This window comes from Chlorocebus sabaeus, chromosome 12 (assembly GCF_047675955.1).
Source record: "Chlorocebus sabaeus isolate Y175 chromosome 12, mChlSab1.0.hap1, whole genome shotgun sequence".
Lineage (NCBI taxonomy): Eukaryota > Metazoa > Chordata > Mammalia > Primates > Cercopithecidae > Chlorocebus > Chlorocebus sabaeus.
Genome location: NC_132915.1, coordinates 29,059,492 through 29,083,144, shown reverse-complemented (window position 1 = coordinate 29,083,144; position 23,653 = coordinate 29,059,492). Strand labels below are relative to the sequence as shown.

Sequence of the window (23,653 nt, the reverse complement as noted above, 5' to 3'; positions counted from 1 at the left end):
ATCACTGCTGCCTCTGCCTGTGCCTTCACATGGTCTTCTCCTCTCTCTGGGTGCATATGGTCTCCCTCTGACTCTCTCTTATAAGAATAATTTCAATTGCATGTAGGGCTCACCAGAATAATCCATGATAATGTTCTCATTGCAAGTTCTTTAACCACATCTGCAAAACCCCTGTTTTTCCCCAAATAAGGTAATATTTATAGAGTTGGGGAAGTAGGACCTGATATCTTTAGGGGACCATTATTCTGCCTAACAGAGGGTGAAATCTAAATGTCAAGAGCCTGACAGCGAGGCTGAGAGGGGCTGACCACAGCCTTGGTGAAGCCATCTGAGCCTTTTACATCAGAGGCTCACATGAACAAGTCTCCTGTGAAAAGAAGCTCTCTCTGATGAGACTGAGAACAGATAGCAGACTCATGCAAGCTGGAGATGGTGGGGCACTGTGTTAAGGAAACAGTGGGGATGAGAATGAGGAAGTAGATGGGGAGAAATAGAATCAGAGGGTTTGGCAACTGCTTGGATGTACAGGAAAGGAAGAAGGACCCACTGAGGAATACTTCTAGCTGAGCAGATGGAGAACTCAGAGGGATGTGCTCCTAGCAGGAAAGAGAAGGTGGCACCATGGACTGGCACGGCGAGGAAGTTAATTTTGGTTTGCAAGATGTTACGTTTCATAAGAAAAAAAGCTTTTTGGTTAGTTGGTGGTAGAAAACTGGACCATGATGATACCTCAAAACAATCTAAGAGAAATACACTTTGGGTGTTTATCTTATTAATTGTGGTTTTATTTTAATTTGTTTAAAATTTTTGATTTTAATATGCAAAAAGATCTAAGCTCAAGAAAGCCAAGAGTGGGGTCTGTCACATGGCCAAATCTCAGAGACTAGACCTGGAGTACAGTTACCACTTCAGGCCTTCCTAGTGGGAGGTAGTGGGTCTTTAGGGATCACTGGGAATCATGCCATTGTTTTCTCTCTACCAACTCGTTTATTATTTCCTTCTGCTCTTTTTAATTCTTCTCCTGGTTTCACCCTGCTTTCTTATCATTTTTTGTCATCTTTCTCAGAGTCTCTGCTTTCTCATAATCTAGGGTTACCATGGAGTCTTATGCCTTCGTGGTTAATTCATTATAACCTCGTGATTTAGTTCCCACTACTAACTGTCCGTTCTTTCATTACTTACAGTTCAAATCCCTGAGGCTAATAATCTGCTAGGCTAGGTGAACTTTTTGCCCCAGGCTGTATTGTTGGTTGCTAGCCAGCCTCTGGATTGGCTGCCTGTAGATCAGATGGCCACTTCTGGTCCAATCAGCTGCAGCCAAGCATTGGGATCATGTGATGCAAACAATGCAGCCTGGGATTTGGCTGGAGCAAAGCATTTGACAGGCACAATAATTAGCATACCTTAGAGCAGTGGTCCTCAGAATGTGGCTCCTGGACCAACAGCATCCTGGGAAACTGTTGGAAATGTCAGTCCTTGGGCCCCAACCCAGACCCCTTGAATCAGACACTCAGGACGAGGGGTGCTGCAGTTTGCACTTTAACAGACCCACCAGGGGATACTGGTGCATGTTCAAGTTTGAGAACCACTGCCTTAGCCTATGCAAACAGCATATTGACCGAAAATGAATGTTTGCATAAAATCCAGAGAGAAAGCCTGGCATTCAGGTTTAGCAGGTTTTAAACAAAGTGGGAGTGTTGTTAGTTGATCCTAGGGATCAGGAGAAAGTAGCATTTGTTATAAATCTCTATTTTATGGATGCCAGAATGTCAGTGTTTTCTGTTGTTGGATGACCTGCATTCTCTGGTTTGTACTGACTTCCCCAAAAGATGAACTATGGTAATTATCGTCATCCACACCTATTCACTCTCCACCCGTGGCTCCACTCCTTCCCCAACTGTACAAATGCACATTCCTCATAGAGACCAGCCCAGCACTAGGTTCCCTCCAAAAATTCTGACAAATCTTGCTTGATAAGTGATTATGATTCTGGTTAGGGTATTGTTTTCCTCCAAAAAATCAGTTAACTATTTACTTTGAGTCTTGTAACATTCAGATCCTTTACATCCCTCCTGTCTATTGCTTGTCCCAGGGTAAGAAGTTCAGTTTGTTAGGTTTGTTTTTTTTTTTTTAATGAATCTAATTTACATGAAAGTGGATTATAACAATGACATAAAGCAAAACAGAAGATGGGAGAGAAAGTAAAAAGAGAAACTCTCTGTGCCTTTCCAGGGAGTATGAACAAGTTAAAACCGAATCTAGGATTTATGTGGGCTAGGATTAATGTGAGGTTAACTAGGTGCAAAATTTAAGTGGGCATGGATGCCAAAATACTCAGTAATCAAGATAAATACTGTAGTGCAATTCAAAAAAATCAAAATCAGTGTCCAAAAAATTCATGATAAACACAGTGTCAAAACTTTAAATAGAGAGAGGATCCAATTTCCCCTGTAGCCTGTCCACGTTAGTGGACAGCAAACATCCAGAAAACCTTGCAAGGTGGCAGAAGATGCCGTCTTGAAAGGATGCGTGACCCGCTTGGTTTGGAGCAAGATAAACAGTCACTGCTTCCTACTCTTGACTGTAGAAAAAATACGTTAGGCACTCTAAAAAACACTGGAATTAGAAAAACAATGCTATACTCTAACATAGTTTATTAAAGTCTCTATTAATTTATTTCCTTTATTCACAAAGGGTCATTTTGGAGTTTCCAGGACATTCACATAACCCACATAACTGAGAACACCTCTTCTCCCACTGTCTGCCTGGTTTTGGTCAGGGAGGAAGACTGGTCAGTCCTACCCAACTCCTCATCTGCTGTGGGACTCATCTGGTCCAACAGGGTGGCGATCCCACGATTTCCCTGCTCCTCCCCATTCAGTGCATATTGTCTTTCTCTCTTTATCCTTGTCACTCTCAGATCTTATATGCAGAACTGTATGATGGAAAGTGCAGTAGAGGAGGCCATGTTGTGTTTTTATCCCAGCTCAGCCACCAAACAGATGTGTGACCATGGGTCAATCCTGTGTCCCACTGGGCTTTAGTGTCCTCATCTGTGCCATGAAGAAATCAAACGACACCAATCCACACTCCTCTCTGCTTTTGAAATTCTGTACTTCCAGCTCCATGTTAGAAAACTCACATCCACAGTTCATAACCCCTCTTTTTGCTCCTCATTCCAATGGCCTGTCCAATTGCCTCAGGAAAATTAACTCCCACCCCCTATGAGGCATGGTTGATGATACGAGAGAAGTGTCTGGGGCTTACATGTGTCAGAGGTGTGATTTCTAAAGAAAAACATGAGTAAAATCCCAGTACTGCTGACCCTCCCACATGTACACAATGTCCTCCAGGAATGCCCACAGGAGTCTCTATTTGCCTCATCATCTTTTCATTAAATATATCATTCATTTACTCCACAAAGATGTATTGAGTATCTCGTAAGCAGTAGATACTTTTCTTAGCAATGAATAAGAGAAAGTTTCTGCCCTCCCTCATGATGTGGCCACTCATTCTAGCACATATATACCATCATACATGGTGTAGTGATGTCTCTGTCGACAACAGACCACATATTCTATGGTGGCCCCATAGTATTGGAATGGAGCGTGTATAGAAACCTGATACATGGCACTTGATACCAACATTGTGAATCGAGTGGGGGAAATAATTGATATTTAGCGATGGTGCTGGGACGTTTAGTTTCCCATATGAAAAACAATATATAAATAAAAATATACATATCATCTAGGTTTGTGTAAGTACACTCTATAATGTTTGCATAAGGATGAAATTTCCTAACGATGCATTTCTCAGAACGTGTCCCCATCATTACGTGACACACGACTATTTAATTTATACACTCAGGGAAGAAAAAATAAATTAGTTCATTAGTCTTAAAAATGGGAGCTTAACTTGAAGTTTCCTTTCCACAAAGCTGGCAAAAATTTCAATCTTGGGTATTTTTAGGGACTTCTTCCCAGGCCTTCCTAGGATCATACAAAATCTAAAGAAGTTCTGTGGTTCCTGGAAAATGGCTGAAAAGACTGAACATCAGTGAGGTAGTTATCCTTGATGTGCTTCTTCCCAAACACTCATATTTCCCTGAAGGCAGATGACTCCATGGCATCTGTGCCAGATTTGCCCAGGGCTCTTGGCTCAGGATGGGAATCCTCATGTTCAGGGGTTTCCTCATGTGGCATCTTCTTCCCTTCAGCTTGCATAAGCACCACAGAAGCCCTCTTCTCTGACATGAACAGAAGGGACAAGTGCTTGGTTGATAAATCCAGAAAGAGAGTTAAGTAGGTCCACTATACACACAGATATCCTATTACATTTTTATCATAAAACATATACGTGTACATGCATTTGCCAATGTTTTGATTTTTGGTCCAAGACCTTTTCTTTAATATAAGCACACTGTTTGCCATTGTAATCCTCTTTCTTCAAAAATTCCCGCTCATAATTCATCATCTATAATATCTGTCTTTGATTCCTTTATATTACAATAGGAACTTAGTGACAATTGTGAAGCAACCTGAAAAAATAATTCTTCTATAATTTAAAAATTTCTCCCCAATATTTTGTAGTGTCTCACCCACATCTAATTTGACAGGATTAGTTAATCACCATTATATGTTCTTTCCAAAACACTCAACTTAATTTTCATAGGAAAAAAAAGTCATCTTATTTGCATTCACATTTCATTGGTTTACATATAATTAAATTGCGTAGTCTCAATAATTAGTACAATAGGCATTAACATATTGGGAACAAACTTAACTGACTCCTGATAAACACAGAACTCAACTGCTGAAGGTAGAAGTAGGTGAGCGTATTAGAGAGTGATCTGTTGGTCACGACATCTAGTGAGCTATGGATGTGAGTCAGGATGTTTTACTGAAGTGGAAAGCATGTGTTAGTTTGTAGAGTTAAGAGGAGATCAGTAAAGAGAAATTCTCTGGTGTTTACAGTATTTGTTAAAACTTGCTTCCCCACCCTTTTGCCAGTAGGTACCACCACTTAAAGATGTGGAGTCAAAAAATCTTGAAATTTACAGTGATATAAAACCGAATATGTTTTAATCCTTTAGTTCTGTAAGTTTCAAATTCATTTTCATTGCATTTTCTTAAAATAATAGGATAGTATATGTTTATCTTTATTTGGCCTCTAAAACCTCAGCTAAAGTGATTAAGTTTAACTTCACTCTCTTTTTCTGTCTGAGTTTAACTTCTTTGATAGGTGTTAATGAAGAATTACATAACCAAAAAAGGTGAGCAGGAAAGAGGGAAGAGAAGACAAGAAGAGGAGCAAAGCTAAAAATTGAATTTCTGTACAAAATGGGCACTTTGCTCCTAAAGAATAGAGATCCCTCTATCTTGGCATCACATGGGATATGTCCTGGCAAAATGTGCCAGTATAAAATGTTTCTGGGCACCAACTGGGTTATTAAGAGGAAAAGAATCCCTTTTGTTTTTATGAATCAAGATGATCAACATGGAATCAGAGGAAAGTGCCACTTTCCTGTGTTCTAGATTTTCATTTTTCTTCCAGCTTCCAGGAATCTGTGTGAGCTTGTCCATCTAGCCATCTTCATAGAGTAAGATAATTTAATACTTGTAACCATAAATTGCTGCCAGATCAATATTTCCAAAGCACAGCTCTGATATCACCTTCCAACCCAAAACACTTCAGTGCCTCCCGTTGCCTAATGAATTAAATCTTACACCTCACCTTAGCATTTAGGTCCCTCCCAACAAGGCTGGCTCACATCTCTCAGGATTCTTCTGTATCTATATGCCATTCAGGACACAACGGACTACTTGTGCTGTCTTGTACCTTGTGCATTTTCTTGTGTTCTTGTTGTGTGGATTGGAATGCGTGTACTCCCTTCATGCATGGGAATAGGTTAGGGCCCACAAGGAACTGAATTCCTTTCCCCCTCCCAAAATGCAAGCTTTATTTTCCTGAATTACAGAATTTTTGTTTCTTCCCTTATCCTAGTGTTACCCAAACTTCTTTTCTATCAGTATCTCTATATTAGTATGTGTCTTTATTTTTTATTTTATTTTTATTTTTTCTTTTTAGAGAGAGGCACGGTCTCACTTTGTTACCCAAGTTGGAATGCAGTTGTGTAATCATAGTTCATTGTAATCTTGAACTTCTGGGCTCAATCCATCCTCCCATCTCAGCCTATCAAGTAGCTAGGACTACAGGCACACACAACTGCACTCAGGTGATTTTTGTTTTTTGTAGAGATGGGGTCTATGTTGCTTAGGCTGGTATTAAACTCCTGGCTCAAGTGATCCTCCACCTCAGCCTTCCCAAGTATTGGGATTACAGGCATGAGCCACCACGCATGGCCAATATTTGTCTTTAAATTGACTTGCTTTGTTTTTACCTCAATCTACTTATTTATTATAAAAAGTACTCTACATGGAAAAAACAATCCCACTTGATAAATATAAGCACATCATGAACATGAATTCAATAAAAACATGCAGTGACTTTACCTTCTAGCTGGGTAACTCTTGCCTGAGGCATGCACTATCTTGGTTAAAGTGTTAAAGGTTGGCAGCAAACAGAGTTTTTCCTTGATGAAATCAGAAGGATTGAAGAAGAATGGAAAATAGACTGATTTTCTCACTGTTTTATTAGCAATACCATATCCACGCACCACTGAAAATCGTGAGTGTTGCATGCTCCACACCTCGGAAAACAATGCCTCAATCCCATGAAACAATAAGAAAAAAATGAGTCTTCCTCCTCCTCATGTCCTTCACCTTCCCAAGAACCTATTCCTCAGGCTTCTAAAGCACGCCCACCTCCTCCAGGGAACCCACTGAGGTGCCTCATAAGCCCGGTGTTATGTGATGGGAAGGCATGATCAGTTATTTCTGCAACATTGGCCAATGAATTGGTCTGTCATTTCAGAAACATCAGGATTGTAGGTTCTTTAAATCCATGGCCCTAGGATGAAGAATGAGCTTTTATTCTCGTGTGTGTGTGTGTGTGTGTGTGTGTGTAGTGAGGATGAGGGTGTAGCAGCAGAAGACTGGGAGTTTTCTGAACTCCCTTAATTCACAATGCTGTGTTCATACAGTGCTCTCATGTTTGGTAGTTGGGCTGTACTTTTTCCTATTATAAATAAATTTCTTTTGAAGCTGGTTAAGACTTTGGAGATCACCTTCTCCCCCTACCCTCCTGCCCCGCCCATTCCAACTTCCATTGGTGGAGGAGGAAGCAAAGGTCGAGAGAGGACAGATGTCCTGCCCATGAAGACACTGCCTGTAAACAGTGAATTGGAATCTAAGTCCAGATGCTTATCATAGAAATCCAGTAGATGCCCCAAAATGTAACTGACTTGAGTTGTTCACAGACTTTCCTTTTCCTTTTGCAGGCAGTGCTGAGTCCTCTCATAGCCATCGCACTGAAAATATCCCAGATTCATGAGAGAACTGGCCGGAGGGGACCCACTGTCATCACCTGAGTAGCGGAAAGATCACTCACCAGGGCCAAAGAGTGCGCTCAGCGGGAGACGCTTCACTGATGCCTTCTTGCTACCTGTTTGTGCCTCTTATGACTTTGGAAAAACAAAAGATATTTTGCTTTTGGGGGACAGAGGGTGGGGGGAAAAGAAAAAAATTCCATTTGGTTTTGGTTTTGTCCCATTCCTCCAAATGCAACAGGGCCTTTAGCTGTCTGTTAAAGCTGCACAATCATTTGATATCTACATTTCATCACACAAAGGAACCTTCCCTTTTGACAATGACTGGGCTAGGCAGCTGTTAATCACAACATCTGCGCATCATTGGTGCCAAGCGAGAAAATGTTCTAAAATCACAAGAGAGAACAGTGCTAGAATTAAGCTGACCCTAAGTCCCAGGTGCCCCTGGGCAGGCAGAAGGAAACACTCCCAGTATGGAGAAGGGTTTAGCTTTTCATCCTATGTCAGGTCTACAATGGGGGAAGGTTTTATTATAGAATTCCCAACAGCCCACGTCACTCCTACCACCCACCTGATGGCCCTGCCTCCCCCATCCCATCCCCCGCATCCCTGTACCACCTTCTCTCACATCTTCTAAAGCTTTCTACAGATCACAATGGCACACTTCCAACAAAATATACCAATAGGTGTCTTCCTCTCTTATTTTGTAAATAATATTATTTTAGCTATTAAGCTGGATACTTTCTCTCAAATTCAGCCATTCAGTTGTAAAGGTGGGAAGAAGTTTCTTGACAAGACTCTGCAATTAAATGCTTACAATTTGGGGGGACCCTTCCTTGATTATATCAAGTATGTTGGTACATGGGTTTATACAAGTTCCTCCTGAGAAGACAAAAAGACCACCATGTGTGAGAGCTCTTTGACTTTGCCAGTGGGGGCCTATCTTAATGCACTTGTTTGGACACAGTTCTGATCTTATTTGTAATGGCTGCAAAAGGAGAGGACGAAATGCTGTAAAAGTAGGAAATGAAGTGGATGCTGGAAGAAAATGTAATTGGTGGTACAGCTATGGGCCGGATGATGGAGGGGAGGGTGGGGACCCCTGCCGGCAAGCAGGGGGTCACAGCTGGCTTTCCTTGCTTAGGAAAAGGGTACTGCAGCTCCAGCAGCCTCCTCTGTACTCAGCCAGGACACCCGTGGGACCTGTTTGCATCTGTTTTGCTTCTTTGGGAACGGCACAGTCACTTATCCTGCCATTTGCGGAGATGACCTGGTGCACTTTGACTGTTGAGCAATGCATTATTGCTGTAGTCAAGGTTAGTGCAAGCAAGGAAACATTCCCAGTAAGGTATTTGTTTCCATTTTCTGTCTATGCTTCTGTCAGAAACTTGCTAGGACATTTAGTGGCCAATAAAAAAGAAATTCCTAATTTCAACCTTATCCAAGGATTGTGGGTTTTTACTTATTTGTTTGTTTCGCCATTTGATAAATTCCAGTACTGGTGACCTATCCTGATAAATTTGCCTTTCAGAAAAACCGCAAGGGCTGTTTTTCACTATTATGACTAGAGACATGTATTAAATGGAACAGAAAAGGTAAGTTACTCAAAACTGCCTTTGGGAGTCAGCAGAAACTGAAGTGGCATCTAGACCTCCACTGTAACTGTCTTCATTTCAAAATAATAGGAAGGTGACTTTGAGCTGAGATTCTAAAACAAAAAAAACCATTTCAAGATTGATCACCATTGGAATAAAATTCCATAGCCTTGGTTCTCAGTGTCTTGTCTCATGAGTGGACGTCCATTCTAGCCATCCATGTGTTCATTAATCACGGATGTGTTAGGACACTCAGATGTATTCTTAGGTATATCAGTTCTAGGTAAGAAAATACTTATTTATTTTCTCAAGTTGCCAAACTTTTAATAATCTCTAACTTGTAAGTTCAAATGTAAATTAGTCCTTGCATAAAAATTATATTTCTTTGTTTTGATATGGAGTCATGTGTGGCCAGTAGCCCAAATATATATTTACCCAGCAGTCCATCCATTCATCCATCCATCTGTTCATTCATTCAGTGAACATTGATTGAGCAACTCATTTAGGCAGAGTTCTGTTTTAGATGGGGCAGAGAAATGGATAAAACATTATTCCTGATCTTATGAGTTTATAATTTGGGAATAGGAGGCTATGACAAACATACACAAATAATCAGATAAAAATGTTACAGGAGGCACAAACAATGTGCTGTGGGACTACACAGAGGGAGGCAATGGACTCAGAGATGGTGGCATGAGAGTGGTTTCCCAAACAGTAGAGTTTCTTGGGATTTGTAAGCATTTATAGAATTTCATCAAGGGTGAGTGAAGTCAGAAGACAGACTAGGAATTGAAGGTTAGGATGGCTGGAGAGGAGACTTGCTTGGGGTCTCCTGAGGAGGTGGCTTGATGCATGGGGTTGAAGTGGGCACAGGGTTGTGAATGTCAGGCAGAGCAAAGCCTTGGGCCCAGCCACCAGAAGAAGCAGCTGCGTAGCTGCCTATTTTTACAGAGATTTTTTTCAGCTATGTTGTCAAGGGAAGGTCTTTTGGTGGGTCTAGGACACAGTCACTCTCTGGAACCTGCTCTGATTCACATTGCCAAGATATTATTTCTGCCTTACATGAAATCCAAACTTCTCTTGCCAAACTATATGTGTATGACCTCTTGCCTAATTCTCAGGAGAGGAGAGAGGCAGGAAGTCACTGTTCCCCATATAATGTTCTTTATATTCTTAAAGATGAAGCTCTAGGCTGGGCATGGTGGCTCACACCTGTTATCCCAGCACTTTGGGAGGCTGAGGTGGGTGGATCACTTGAGGTCAGGAGTTTGAGACCAGCCTGGCCAAAATAGTGAAACACTGTCTCTACCAAAAATACAAAAATTAGCCAGATGTGGTGGTGCATGCTTGTAATCCCAGCTACCCAGGAGGCTGGGGCAGGCTAATAGCTTGAGCTCAGTAGGTGGACATTGCCATGAGCCGAGATGGAGCAGTGTGTACTCCAAGCTTGAGCAACAAAGCAAAAAATCTTTTTTTTAGATTTTTTTATCTAAAAAAAAAGGAGTTGTAGTCACTGCTTTTTAAGAGTAAATGACTTGGCCAGGCACAGTGGCTCACGCCTGTAATCCCATCACTTTGGGAGGCCGAGGCAGGCAGATCATGAGGTCAGGAATTGGAGACCAGTCTGGCCAACATAGTGAAACCCCGTATCTACTAAAAATACAAAAAAAAAAAAAAAAAAATAGCCAGGTATGGTGGTGTGTGCCTGTAATCCCAGCTATTCGGGAGGCTGAGGCAGGAGAATCGCATGAACCCAGGAGGCAGCAGTGAGCCAAGATGGTGCCATTGCACTTCAGCCCAGGTGATAATGTGAGACTCCGTCTCAAAAAAAAAAAAAAAAAAAAAGAAACAGAGTAAATGACTTTAAAAGTCCAAAATTTCGTGGGAACTGCAAGAGTCAATCATACAGGAAACTATGGATAGAGTATGGCAACTGCCAGGGCAAATCTGGTGATCTGCTGTTACAGAGGGGTTCGTTCATTATACCATGTGCCTGCAGAAAAATGGCAAGCAACACGATACATCACATGCTGGTTTTCAACCAGGGCGGGTGTTTGGAAATGTGTGTGTATTTGCCAGAGAGGCATTTAGTGGCAGTAGTAGGAAAGCAAACACGCTAAATATCCTTCCAGGTGTCAGCCAGTCCCCCAGAACAAAAATTTGTTTTGCGTCACCCAGGAATCTTGAGTTTATTAAATGTCCTTGAAAATAGATAGGCAGTCATTATTAAAATTAGATCATTTATCAACTTGTACTGATCTGAGTGCAGTATACATCCACAGTATTTGCAGGACAAATTGTGTTGCATGACATAGGCGGAAGGGCTTGCATGTGACATGCAGGCTTTCTGCACAGGAAGTCTCAGCTTCATGCACAGTCCCATGGATCAGTGTAAGGCATGGGATTTACTTTGACATTCATATGGGTGTGGGGAATTTGAAAAGCATCTGCAGGAGCTGGTAATGATATAACTGTGTGACTCCATTCCGTTGCTGGATCACGCACTGGATACTCTCACAACATGTGGACACTGAAATCCCAGACACCTGTCTTAAGGAGCTTCCCATCCCTGAGTATAGAAGGGTCTGAGAAACTGTGTGCCTTTGGAAATAATGTAACTGCCAGTAAATCAGTCTTTGGCCCTTTGACAGTTACAAACAGCAAGAGATTATCCGAAGCAGCAGAGCTTACAGAATGTCTGTTCCACTCTGACCAGCTGGAGTCCTTACTAGAAGAAATAGCCCATGCAGTTGACAGCCCACTTGGTATGTGAGTCAGCCTAGGTTGTCATGGAACCTTACAGAATATGGAGAAGATATAGATTATAAGTCCATATCTTTATCATCTTTCCATGCCTATTTGCACCTACTATGTGCCCTGCAATGCAGGGGAGCTAGAGCAATGCCTCACCAAAGACAGTATATTTAAATAGAATCTTAAATGATAGGAGTGTCAGTAAAAGCAACGGTAAAGTTTTGCATGGAGGGTCGAAAATGAACACAGTACATTTCAGATATGCAAAAGATGCAGTATAACTTATTCTATAATTGAGGATAACTGACCTTATCCTTACCTTCTGGAGTGGTGGTAAGGCCTACTCAAACTTTCTGCTCAAAGGGACATTATGAGATTACAATACTGGAGGGTCTTCAACTCTGAGAACTTCCCTTCCCCATTGACATGTGAAGCTACCATCCACAATTGAGAGAAGAGAATAAGCAAAGACTCTTTGTAGTGGGGATTGTTCTCTTTTCACTTTCTCATGTTGCAAGTGCTCTCCCTGTCATTCATGGAACTGTGGTTTCCAATCCATGACCACTAATTTTATAAACCTGAGAAGGAAGAGCAGAGGCAGTATCTATTTATCTTGAGTGAATCATCTAGGGGATGACTAATATAGTATTACGAACCGCAATCAGATACTTTTGTCTGATTTGTCCAGTGGATTTTAATTGCTGGGTCTCTCGAATGTAGAATTTGCTTTGTGTTCTACCCTTGTTCTTGACACATGATTCAGAGTATGTATGCTTAAATCAACAAATAACTATTAGCGTTTTATTTTCAAAAAGACACACCCAGGTTATTTTCCAGATCAATAGTTAGAGTTCAATAATGTTTGGGTTTGCAGAAAGATCAACTCATTCTGACACTGTTAGTTTAATCAGAGAATAATACTTTGAACTATGGTCTTTTACTGATTTTTTTTCTGATGCAAAAAAAATAGCAAAAGAAAAATTTAAGTACAAAATTTATTGCAGTGAATAGATTAAAACTATTTCTTACGTAAACCAAAATCAACATTTGTTTCACTTGACTACCAGTAGTTGGAAAAACTATCTATTACAAATGCAAACTCTGGAGAAAAGACCAATGATGGTGCTTGTTCAAGTCAGTGAATGTGCTCAGACCACCAGGGAGAATTTCAGGCTAACTCTCTTAGTAGAGGGATAGAAAGAGATGACAAGAGAGGAATAATAAATTACATTACTAATAAATGATTACTTCCTTATTGGACAACCATGAGTGACCTTCATATTTTTATGCCCTCAATGCCAAGGATTTAAATAACAGATTCCCAAATTCATGCTTCATGGACAAGGATTTCCTTTTATGAAGCTTCTTATGCATTTGTCAGGATACACTTTATCTATACACTCAGCAATGATGGAGAAGAGGAGCCCACAAAGGAGGCTCCATCCCATCTTGACCACCCTCTTCCTCTTTGAATGATCTACATCCTTCTCACCAACTGTCTAAAGCCCTTCCTGTGCCCATTCACCAAGGGCTGTCTCCATTATGAATCATTCTTCATCATCCATGTAACGATCAGGGGGAAACTATGCTATGAGGCGAGGGACCAGTTTCTAGGCAGAAAACCTGGAGGACATTTTGCATATTTTAAAAGAAGCTGATTAACCCTAAAGCAATCTCTGCCGCTTCTCCAAGGGCTTTAAGATATTGCAGCAACCCGGGGGTCCACTTTCTGTTACAGCCCATTTTCTGAAGGGAGAGAGAAATCCAAACTGTCTCCTAGAAGGAGAGAAGTTAGACAGGGCTACCTAGCTCAAAAGTATGAAGTAAGCCAGTCCTCCCATGTCCCTCTAGGGACCCTTCTTCACCCTCCTAGAAGTCATTGTGTTATTGGAAAAGTTTCTTAACTTCTCAAAATCTCAGTTTTACGCACTTGTAAAATGGGAATAATCATAGTGCCTATCTCTTAAAGATGGAATGAGGGCTAACATGCATGAGAAGCTCATGGCACAGAGCCTGCCATATAACAGGCATTCCACACCTGTGAAGCCAGCATGAATGCCTCACTTGATAGAGAAAACCGAGGCCCAGAGAGATGAAGATCCTTGGCCCAAGTTCAAAAGCATCAGGCTGCACCTCTTTCTACCACCCTGCAACCAGACTTGTCCTCTTGTATTTAAAACGCAAAACAACAAAATATAATAAAGTTGAACAGAAACCATCAGATTTAAAAATGAATGTCTTGAGTCTAAAAGTCAAGATCTGTATCTTGAGATACAAGAAATTTCTGTTGATGATGAACATACACCATTAGAGTTTCTTTTCTTTCAAATTTTAGAGATTTATAAGGGGATTCTTTGAATTACATATAAATATTTTTTAAACTTTATAAGATTTATATCAAGTGGTATAATATCATCCATGGCCAGTACAAATTCCACCCTATACCCGGAATTCCATGTATTATGAATTAACTATTCTGTCTATTCCATTTGGGTCTACAAGCAATCTTATCATGTCTGTTTGTATAAGGACCTCTTTTTAAAAAACAGCTCATTTAACATTTTGTGTTTGAACCATCTTGAAGGCAAATATTACAGTCATTTTACATAGAAAAAATACACATCATGAAAATAAAATAATACAAAATAACATTCATGGGTTCCAAGGGCATATCTCCCAGGATGTGAAGTACTGCCTCACTCTGGTAGTATGGTCAGCTGGAGGCAACTAGCAAAAAAGCTAACAACACCAAAGGCTGAACAATCCATAAATTAAATAACAAACCTTCCCTTTGAGATTACTAGGTGATATAGAACAGGAAGGCATGTGGCTGTCCTGACAACCAGCATCTATTCCTCCCTGGCTGGAGATGAGGTGGTGGGAGGGAAATTGAGTAGGAGCAGAAAGAATCTCTGTAAGCAGAGCTCTCAGAGTAACACCTTTGGGGACCCAAGGCCTGCCGGGGTTAGGATTAGTGTGAATCCTCTGAAATGTCTGCTTGGTGTTGGCCACACCCTTCCAGGGCCCTGGCCTGCCCTGCCCTGGCATGGCCAATTATGTCTGGAATTCAGGGCTGTCATCCCCTCCCCAAGCTCTCGTGTGGGGTCCCTGGTGTGGCTTTTCCTTCCACAGTCCCTCGTTTGCCTTTATCATCGGTAGCTGCTCCCCACAGCGGCGGCATCATGAGTGCTGGAGAGCTTTCTCTGCCTCAGCACTCTTGGCCTTGCCTCTGGGCATCCTCTAAGGTTGCTGTCACCACCAGGCCGGCTATGGACTCTCTATAAGATGGTGGGGCCTCTGGGTGAGAGTCATTTCCATCCTGGAATTCCAGGCCCGTCTCTGTATATAGAGGTGGAGGAATGCCAGAGGCCTCTCTCTCTGCAGGACAGTTCTGCTTTTCCACCTCAAGGCTCTCTTCATAAGCTGGAGGGTAAAAGTCTGGCCTAGGGGACAAAACAGCACAAACATGCATGCGTTATTTAGGCATTAATGCCAAAGAGGCAGACGGCTGCCTCTCTCAGCTCAAATTGTGCGAAGCTAAACTGTTAAGAAACATGGATTTTTGAAACAGATGTACCTCTTCCTGGCATCACCAGTTTTTAAAAAATGTGCTGCTCTTCCAAAAGAACCTTTTTATCAGCCACAGGATGCCTGCCTCTAGTCATATTTTTTTCCCAGTGGGTTATGCCAAGCTACTCCTTCTCTATTGCTCATTCACTCACGGAAACAGGGCCATTCAGTGTGAGATCCTTGTCAACAGTAGAGGAGGTGGGGGCTTTGGATAGGGAACTTCTCTCTACCGAGTACTTAGTCCATTCACATCCTTGCTCCCTTTCTCGCATGACATCATCCCCTCAATTGCACTCACTTTCTCTGATCATCACAGTCAACAAAATAATGAATGAAAACCAACTTTGTGCTGATCCCTGAACTATACTAGATGCCCCGTCTCTGTCCTAACACCCTTTCAAGACTCAGTAGCTAGTTTCAAAGAAAACATACAAGCATACTCATTTCTCACATGATACCAACTGACAACTTTATGCAGATTTCAATTGCAACCCTTTCTGTGACAGTAAGCTAAAGCAGCCATTCGTTCGGGGGCTGATGTACTCATTGGCCATCTTGCCCAGCATTGCTAATTGCTAAATCCTCCTGACTTCTCCATCGTGAATGAATCTGGGAGAGGGGGAGAGGAGAGGAAGAGAGACCGGTGAGCTCAGTTGAGTTGTGTATTTATAGAGCCACCCTTCCAGTGCCTACAGGGAGTGTTTATGGTGTGTAACCACAACAGAACAGGGACTGCCATTTGTAGCCACAACTCCATTCCAAATGTTACCAGGCCCAAAGCCAGTCGCTGAAGAAGTTGTCTACTGTAAGGCATAAATCTCAGCCTTCACTCGGAATAGCCAAGGCTGAGTCATGGGGCACATGTGTAAAGGCTTTTTACACAGAAAGGTGAGCTGTTCCCTGGAGTGATTTGAAAGGTTCCAGGATGATTGCTGCCTGCCCCAAATCCCAGCAACCTCTCCCAACCCCACCCTCCTTCAACTGCCATCCACATTCCCAGTCCCCTGAATTCCATCACTGGAGACCCATTTGCTTTGATATCTCAACCTGGGTATCCATTTTGAGTGCAAATGCTTTGGAGAAATGTGACTTCCCAGGCTGACTTGCTAGCCATTCTGCATGGGATGAGCATCTAATTATATGCAGCGAGAAGAGGCAGTAAAATGGGGGTGTAACGATGTCCATAATTGACTTTCAAACATTTCGGCATACTGTAATGTTATGCATGTGTTAGTCAATTTGAGCTATATCCTAAAGGCAATCAGTTACATATATCAGAAATTCACACTCTAGAGGTAGTCCTCTAACATTTTTACAAAAAGAAATCGTCACTCTAGAGGCATCTTCTACAATCACTTCATTTATCATAATTTTAAATCAAACCCAGAAACTCTGCTGGTTAGTATAACACTGTAAACAAGTTTTAGTTTTCATAATTATTAAGTAGCATAAAGGATGCTGAAAGTGGATCTTCATGGGTAAGATTACTTGTATTCAAGATACATGGAGTAGCTAAAATATTTTAGATATTTTCTACTCTTGCACAAAGAGGGCAAAATAATTTATAGTCTTGCAGCCTGTATCTTGAGAATGACGCCTAGGGTGTTATCCCTAAATGGTCCTGTGGCTAGCCAAGAATTAGGAGGTTTCTTGTTGCCCGATACTGACTATAAGATTAACTTAATCTTTTTTCTTCTTGTGGTAAAATATATATAACATAAAATTTACTGTTTTTAAGTGTATAGTTCTGTGGCACTAAATATACTCATATTGCTCTACAACCATCACCTTAAAATTCTCTACTCATTAAATAATAAGTCCTCAATCTCTCCTTCCACCAGCCCCTGGAACCACTGTTCTACTTTCTGTGTCTACGAATTTGACTACGCTAGGTACTCATATAAGTGGAATCACACAATATTTGTCCTTTGTAACTGACTTGTTTCACTTAGCATAATGTTTTCAAGTTCATCCAACTGGTGGCATGTGCCAGGATTTCCTTCCTTTTGAAGGCTAATATTCCATTGCATGTGTATACCACATTTTGTTTATGTACTCACCCATTGATGGACATTTGGGCTGTCTCCACCTTTGGATTATTGTGAATAAATATTGCTACAAGCATTGGTGTACAAATATCCATTTGAATCCCTGCTTTCAGTTCTTTTGTGTATAAACTCAGAATGTAGAATTGCTGGATAAAATGGTAATTCTATATTTAATGTATAGAGGAATCTCCACACTGTTTTCCACAGCAGTTGCCCCATTTTAACATTCCCACCAGCAATGCACAGGATTCCAGTTTCTTGACATCCTCACCAACACTTGCTGTTTGGTTTTGTTTTTTTGATGATAACTATCCTAAGGTGTGAGGTGGTAAGATAGAATGAATCTTACCTCTAGAATATTATCACCTTACCCTGAAGGAATGTTTTATGCAAGGTGAGATCACAACACCTAAACGGAGAGTAAACCGGGACTTCTCTGAGCTCACAGAGATTCCAGGACTCATGTCGGTTTCCTCATTGTGTGGCAGAATTTGGTCTGGGACTTGTTTTCCTTAGAACCTTAGAACCAGGTTATGGGAAGTAACTAACCATCACCTGCTACTAATTAATGACAGCTGCCATGATAAAACAAACAAGCCTCGGTTTCTAAATTGGCTTAGGTGGGTTTTCACTGGGGGTGGTGGTAGGGTTTCTCTGAGATGAGTTGCCCCTATATCATGGTTTTCCCCCAAAGATGACACCATTCTTCCTAATAACAACCCCAGAGTAATTCCCTGACAATAAAGCTTTGGTTCTAGACAGCCCATGGGACATGCAAGTTGCTCCATAGTAGAATCAGAAATTACTCAGATCTTACACAGCTCAGACCATCTCAGCCCTCCTTGGTCCCTCTGCTTGTCAGCAAGTACCTGTCCACTGTGGCCAGGGGCAGGGCCCCATGAGCAAGGTGTTGTCCAAGCACATGCCTCAACACTCCTTTGCGTTCAGTCACCTGGCTGTAGTTGCTCCAGAAAATTCCACTCAGAAGGATCACAAACCCCAGAGGCAGAAGCAAATAGGCCGCAATCAGGCTCCCCTGACAGTTGAATATGGAGTCCCAGGAAATGAAGAAGGCCCCCAGGCAGACCATCAGGAAACCCATCAGGAGGGCAAGAGCACAGAGAACGAGGCCAGTTCTGTTCTGCATCCTTGCACCTTAGGAACCCAGCACCCTGACCCTGCCGCTCCTCTGCTTCCCCGCTTGCTCCAAGAGAATGAGCTCATTAGCCAGCTTGCAGCTTTATATGCTCTGGGACCCACTGGCCTTTGGACAATTACATGAAACAGGCACTTAGAAGCTATTCATTAACCATTGAAAGTAACTGTAATATCCTCGGGGAATCAGCCAAAAAACAGCATTGTATACTGCAGGAAGGAGTGGCTTCGTGTAGCTGTTTTGCTCTTAAGAGTTGGGTGGGACACTCAGCTGTTCCCAGTTTGGCCCTCCTTTGATTAAAAGGCACTGGTCTCTTAATCCCCATGGAGGGCAATTCCCCACTAAAAGCTGGAGAAGTTAGCATTCTTTAAAGAACGATCTTCTTTGTGGTTTGGTAAGAAATCCCTTCCTGATTCCTTCTCCCTTTCTCTGTACTAAAAAGGCATTTCTTCAAGGTTGTTAACATGTTTGTCTTGCCTCCCTCAACGAATCCCCACTTATTGCCCCCACACTATGATACTGGAATAATTCCAAGACAAAAGTTCAGAATGTGAACTCCGTGATTCCTGCTCTGTTGACAAGATGAAGAGCTTGAGTGGGAGGGGAAGGAGAGTGCTGGAGAGGACTATAACAGTGAGAGCCTCGGGAATTTGGGGGGATTTGGAGCCTGTAATTCCTGCAATCTTTCCCCCTTCAAAAAGTACATATGAAATATAATTCATTTTAGAGGATGCTGCTAAAAATGTTCCCTGTCCTCTCTTCCACACCTCTGCTGTACGTAGCATTGCCTCAAAAAATCTTTCCAACACCAGCCTTCTGTTTCCTGGCTGGAATTTGTTTTCTTTAGCTTGACTGTCTTTGATTGTGGATAGCTTATTTCAGACTTGGTGTATGCCCCGGCTCTGCCCTTTTTTATTTGATACTGTGGCATGTCTCTGCCAAAACCCATAGGAACCCTGGGTTGCTTTTACTCAAGATAGCTTCAGTTCCTCTTTGCGGCTGTTCCACTCCACTGCTCAGTTACCATTGTTTTCCATTTACTTTCCCAATGAGAGAAGCAGTTTTTTGTGCCATGCCCTAGTAATCCCTCATATAACCTTTAGTCTCATACCCACCATCTCCTTAGCTCTACCTTCATGTTAGGGCTGGGAGACACGGACATTAGGAAGACACTATGGATCAAAAACTATATAAGGCACTTCTCCATTCCAACCCTTAGCCCTTACCTTTATTAGCTTCAATTTTAACCTTGAACTACCTTGATCTTCTAGTCTTGATATTGTCTTTGTAATCTTAAAACAGCTCTTATTCCCTCCTTCTCTAAACCATGAGATAGAAGATTTCTAAGATGATCCCTAAGGATCCCACCTCCTGATATTCATGTCTTTGTGTAAGTAATCCTCTCCCCTGAGTGTAGGCTGGACCTAGTGACTTGATTTTAATCAATAGAATATGGTAAAGGTGTTAGGAAGTTACTTCCATGGAGGCTACCCAAGATTGTGGTTTTCATCTTTCTAGCAGACTTTTCTATTGCCCTCTTGGCTTGCACCCTTTGAAGAAAGAAGCTGCCATATTGGAGAGGCCCATGAGGCAAGGAATTGAGGGCAGTTTCTGGCCAACAGTCAGTGAAGAACTGAGGCCCTTAGTCCATCAGCCCATAAGGAACTGCATCCTGTCAATGACCATGTGAACTTGGAATCGAATCCTCATCCCGCTGAGCCTTGAGATGACTCTACTCCCAAGCATCACCTTGACTAAGTGACCCTGAAGTAGAGGACCCAGGTAAGTCATACTCGGATTCCTGACCCACAGAAGCTGTGAGATAAGATGTTTCAGCCAGGATCCTAGATGCCACAAGATGGCAAGAGCCATAATCAACGAATGCATTATGATCAAATCATTTCGTGTTATGTGGATGTGACTATTTTAACAAATAAAAGAGGTCAAAAGTTTAAAAAATGTATATTTTTTAAATATGCTAAGTTTTGTGGCAATATTTTAGGCAGCAGTAGATAACTAAAAAAATTATCTTAAGACTTTGAAAATCAGAGGAGACAGTCAATGCTAAGTATTTATCACAGTACCTGGCCCAGAGAGTGCCCTGTGAAGGTTATCTGTAATCACCCTCACCAATATTGTTATTATCAATGCTGTCATCATTCCAAAAATCTGTGGAAGACCCAGGACCCCCAGCTGAAATGTCTGCACTAGGAGTTGGGTCCCAGGAACAGGTAGATGGTAAAGTCCCAGCATAATGTTAGGAATCAGGTGACGGAGGAAGAGTACTCTCAATGGGAACTGCCAATCAGACAGCTGGGCTTCTCTGTTTTAGACAAAAATGGAGGCAGAAATTAAACTGGGGTTATGACAGGCCAGGCCTCATTCTTGTGATCACATGAACATATGAGCAAATAAATTTCTCTATAGTTTTTCCTCCTCCATGCCAATAAAGTACACTAGAACCATTGCCTTCTAGTTTGCCAGACGGTTCCTTCCCCTCCAATGCCCTTTGAGGAGGCTCCTGTCATTCCACAGCAGTGTGGTGGTGGTGGTGATGGTGTGTTTTTGGTGAGAAATTAGGTATGGAAGAGCAAAATCCAGCAAGTGGCAGGGGGATGGAAAGACTCAGTCCCTTTACATAAAATTTACGTGAAATTAAGAATAGTTCCTGGGCTCAGGGTATTTGAGGAATTTATTCTGGGCATCAAGGGGAAAGGGCTGGGAACATTTGCAGCATCTGTGGGAGGTAGATGAGAAAAGGAAAAAAAATCAATATGGAAATATGAAGTATCACAGGGAGCCATATTTCTCCTTCAAAATGACTAAGAAATACTAATGAACACTACATAGTCTATCTGTGTAATAAAACTACCTGAAATACCTCCTAAATCTGTACAAATAAAAGTAAATAAACAAATTTAAAAGGCAAAAGAAAGAGAAATACTGTTGAGGTTATTTTATATGTTTATGTTTATTATTAAATATACATTACTAAATAATTGCAATTTTTTTAACTTGACTCTGCTTCAGTTCCTCTTTTTGCCCATCATAAAACTTTATTATGAGTAATTAAAACTTCACTCGCGGCGGGGCGCAGTGGCTCAGGCCTGTAATCCCAGCACTTTGGGAGGCCGAGGCGGGTGGATCACGACGTCAGGAGATCGAGACCATCCTGGCTAACACGGTGAAACCCCATCTCTACTAAAAATACAAAAAATTAGCCGGGCCTGGTGATGGGCAGTCCCAGCTACTCTGGAGGTTGAGGCAGGAGAATGGCGCAGACCTGGGACGCGGAGCTTGCAGTGAGCCGAGATCGCACCACGGCACTCTAGCCTGGGCGACAGACGAGACTCCGTCTCAAACAAAAAAAAAAAAGAGAAAACTTTACTTGCTGGTAAGAAATTATCAATGCTTAAAATGGTAATTTTAATTATAAGAAAAATTAGGTTGAAAAGATAGTGTGTTCCCTCTCATTGTCAAATAACATACAACGCTGCAGATAAAAACAGAGATCAGCATAGTTTTTAGGAACTACACCCTCAAATTTATTTGGATACCTGGAAATTCATTTGCCATCATCAATCTTAGGTTGACTTATTATAAACTGGTTAACACAATAGAGCATCATAGCATCTTGAGACAGTTCTAGTCTGCAAATGTAAGTAAACCACCACTGTACTTTACAGTAATAACACAAAACCAACATTGTACTATAAGCAAAAGACGCCGTTATCATGTGTTATTATGAAGAGTTATTATGAAGGTTGTCATTGTTGTGCATACTTTCTTTTTTCTGAAAATATTTGATCTTTACTTTTTGTGTGCTTTGTAATATGTGCTATGAGTGTAGTCATACATATATGGAGATTATATATTAAGCGATATCTATATCAGAGGTACGTGCCCACTTTTTTAACTTTGAAGTTCAGAGGTACATGTGCAGGTTTGTTACATAGGTAAACTTGTGTCATGGGGGTTTGTTGGACAGATTATTTAATCACCCAGGTATTAAACCTAGTACCCATTAGTTATTTTTCCTGATCTTCTCCCTCCTCCCACCCTCCACCCTCCAATAGGACCCAGTGTCTGTTGGTCCCTTCTTTGTGTCCATGTGTTTTGATCACTTAGCTCCCACTTATAAATGAGAACATGCAGTAAATATGTTTTCTGTTCCTGTGTTAGTTTGATGATAATGGCCTCCAGCTCCATCCATATCCATACAAAGGACATGATCTTGTTCTTTCTTATGGTTCCATAGTATTCCATGGTGTATATGTACCACATTTTCTTTATCCAGCCTATTATTGATGGGCATTTAGGTTGATTCCATGTCTTTGCTATTGTGAACAGTGCTGCAATGAACATATGTATTCATGTGTCTTTATGATAGAATGATTTATACTCCCTTGGGTATATATCCAGCAATGGGATTGCTGGACTGAATGGCATTTCTGTCTTCAGGTCTTTGAGGAATCACCACACTGTCCTCCACAATGGCTGAACTAATTTACACTCCCACCAACAATGTATAAGCATTCCTTTTTCTCTACAACCTTGCCAGCATCTGTTATTTTTTGGCTTTTAACAATAGCCATTCTGACTGGTGTTAGATAGTATATCATTGTGGTTTTGATTTGCATTTCTCTAATAATCAGTGATGTTGAGCTTTTTTCACATGATTGTTGGCTGCATGAATGTCTTCTTTCTGCTTCAGTTCTAAACCACATGGCTCACTGCTGTATAAGCATTATTCCCCTTTTGTGCCTCAAAAATGACCAAGAGTCACTAAAACCAATTACTTGTAATTTTAAACAATTTTTATTACTTGCAGTTTCCCTCCTATTTATGTTGCAGTATGCCCTCTTTCCCCACACTCACTAGCAATAATAACATTTTTGAAAAGGAAATGAAAGTAGATGTACACTTGCTTTACTCACAGTGAAACAGCACAGACATGGAGAGAAAGCATCTTGTTCTTCAGCCATCTTGAAGGTGTAGAAGAAACCCAAGCAGAAGAGCAGTTGTGATAACAGAAGAGAAAATCAGGCCCCATTTTCAGGGCTGGGGCAAAATAAAAAGAATG

At 41.4% G+C, this 23,653-nt stretch overlaps 2 protein-coding genes and 1 long non-coding RNA gene across 3 annotated transcripts in view; 2 read left to right on the top strand and 1 right to left on the bottom strand.

The window, feature by feature from the left end:
* PGM5 (phosphoglucomutase 5) overlaps positions 1–8,887 on the top strand; it is a 180,167-nt gene extending 171,280 nt beyond the window's left edge. The window contains exon 11 of the mRNA XM_007969422.3: positions 7,400–8,887. Coding sequence (XP_007967613.3) covers positions 7,400–7,489 — 90 coding nt within the window. The 3' untranslated portion in view covers positions 7,490–8,887. The remainder of the gene's footprint in view (positions 1–7,399) is intronic.
* Positions 8,888–9,337: 450 nt separating this feature from the next.
* Positions 9,338–18,693, bottom strand: TMEM252 (transmembrane protein 252). The gene is made up of 2 exons (XM_007969423.3): positions 18,284–18,693; positions 9,338–15,239 (listed from the first exon to the last, which is right to left on the bottom strand). The coding sequence occupies exons 1-2, from the start codon at positions 18,559–18,561 to the stop codon at positions 15,005–15,007; spliced, it is 513 nt and encodes a 170-aa protein (XP_007967614.2). The 5' UTR covers positions 18,562–18,693; the 3' UTR covers positions 9,338–15,004.
* Positions 18,694–18,769: 76 nt separating this feature from the next.
* LOC119624368 (uncharacterized) overlaps positions 18,770–23,653 on the top strand; it is a 94,122-nt gene continuing 89,238 nt past the window's right edge. The window contains exons 1-2 of the long non-coding RNA XR_005240445.2: positions 18,770–18,964; positions 20,089–20,352. This is a non-coding gene — a long non-coding RNA (uncharacterized lncRNA). The remainder of the gene's footprint in view (positions 18,965–20,088; positions 20,353–23,653) is intronic.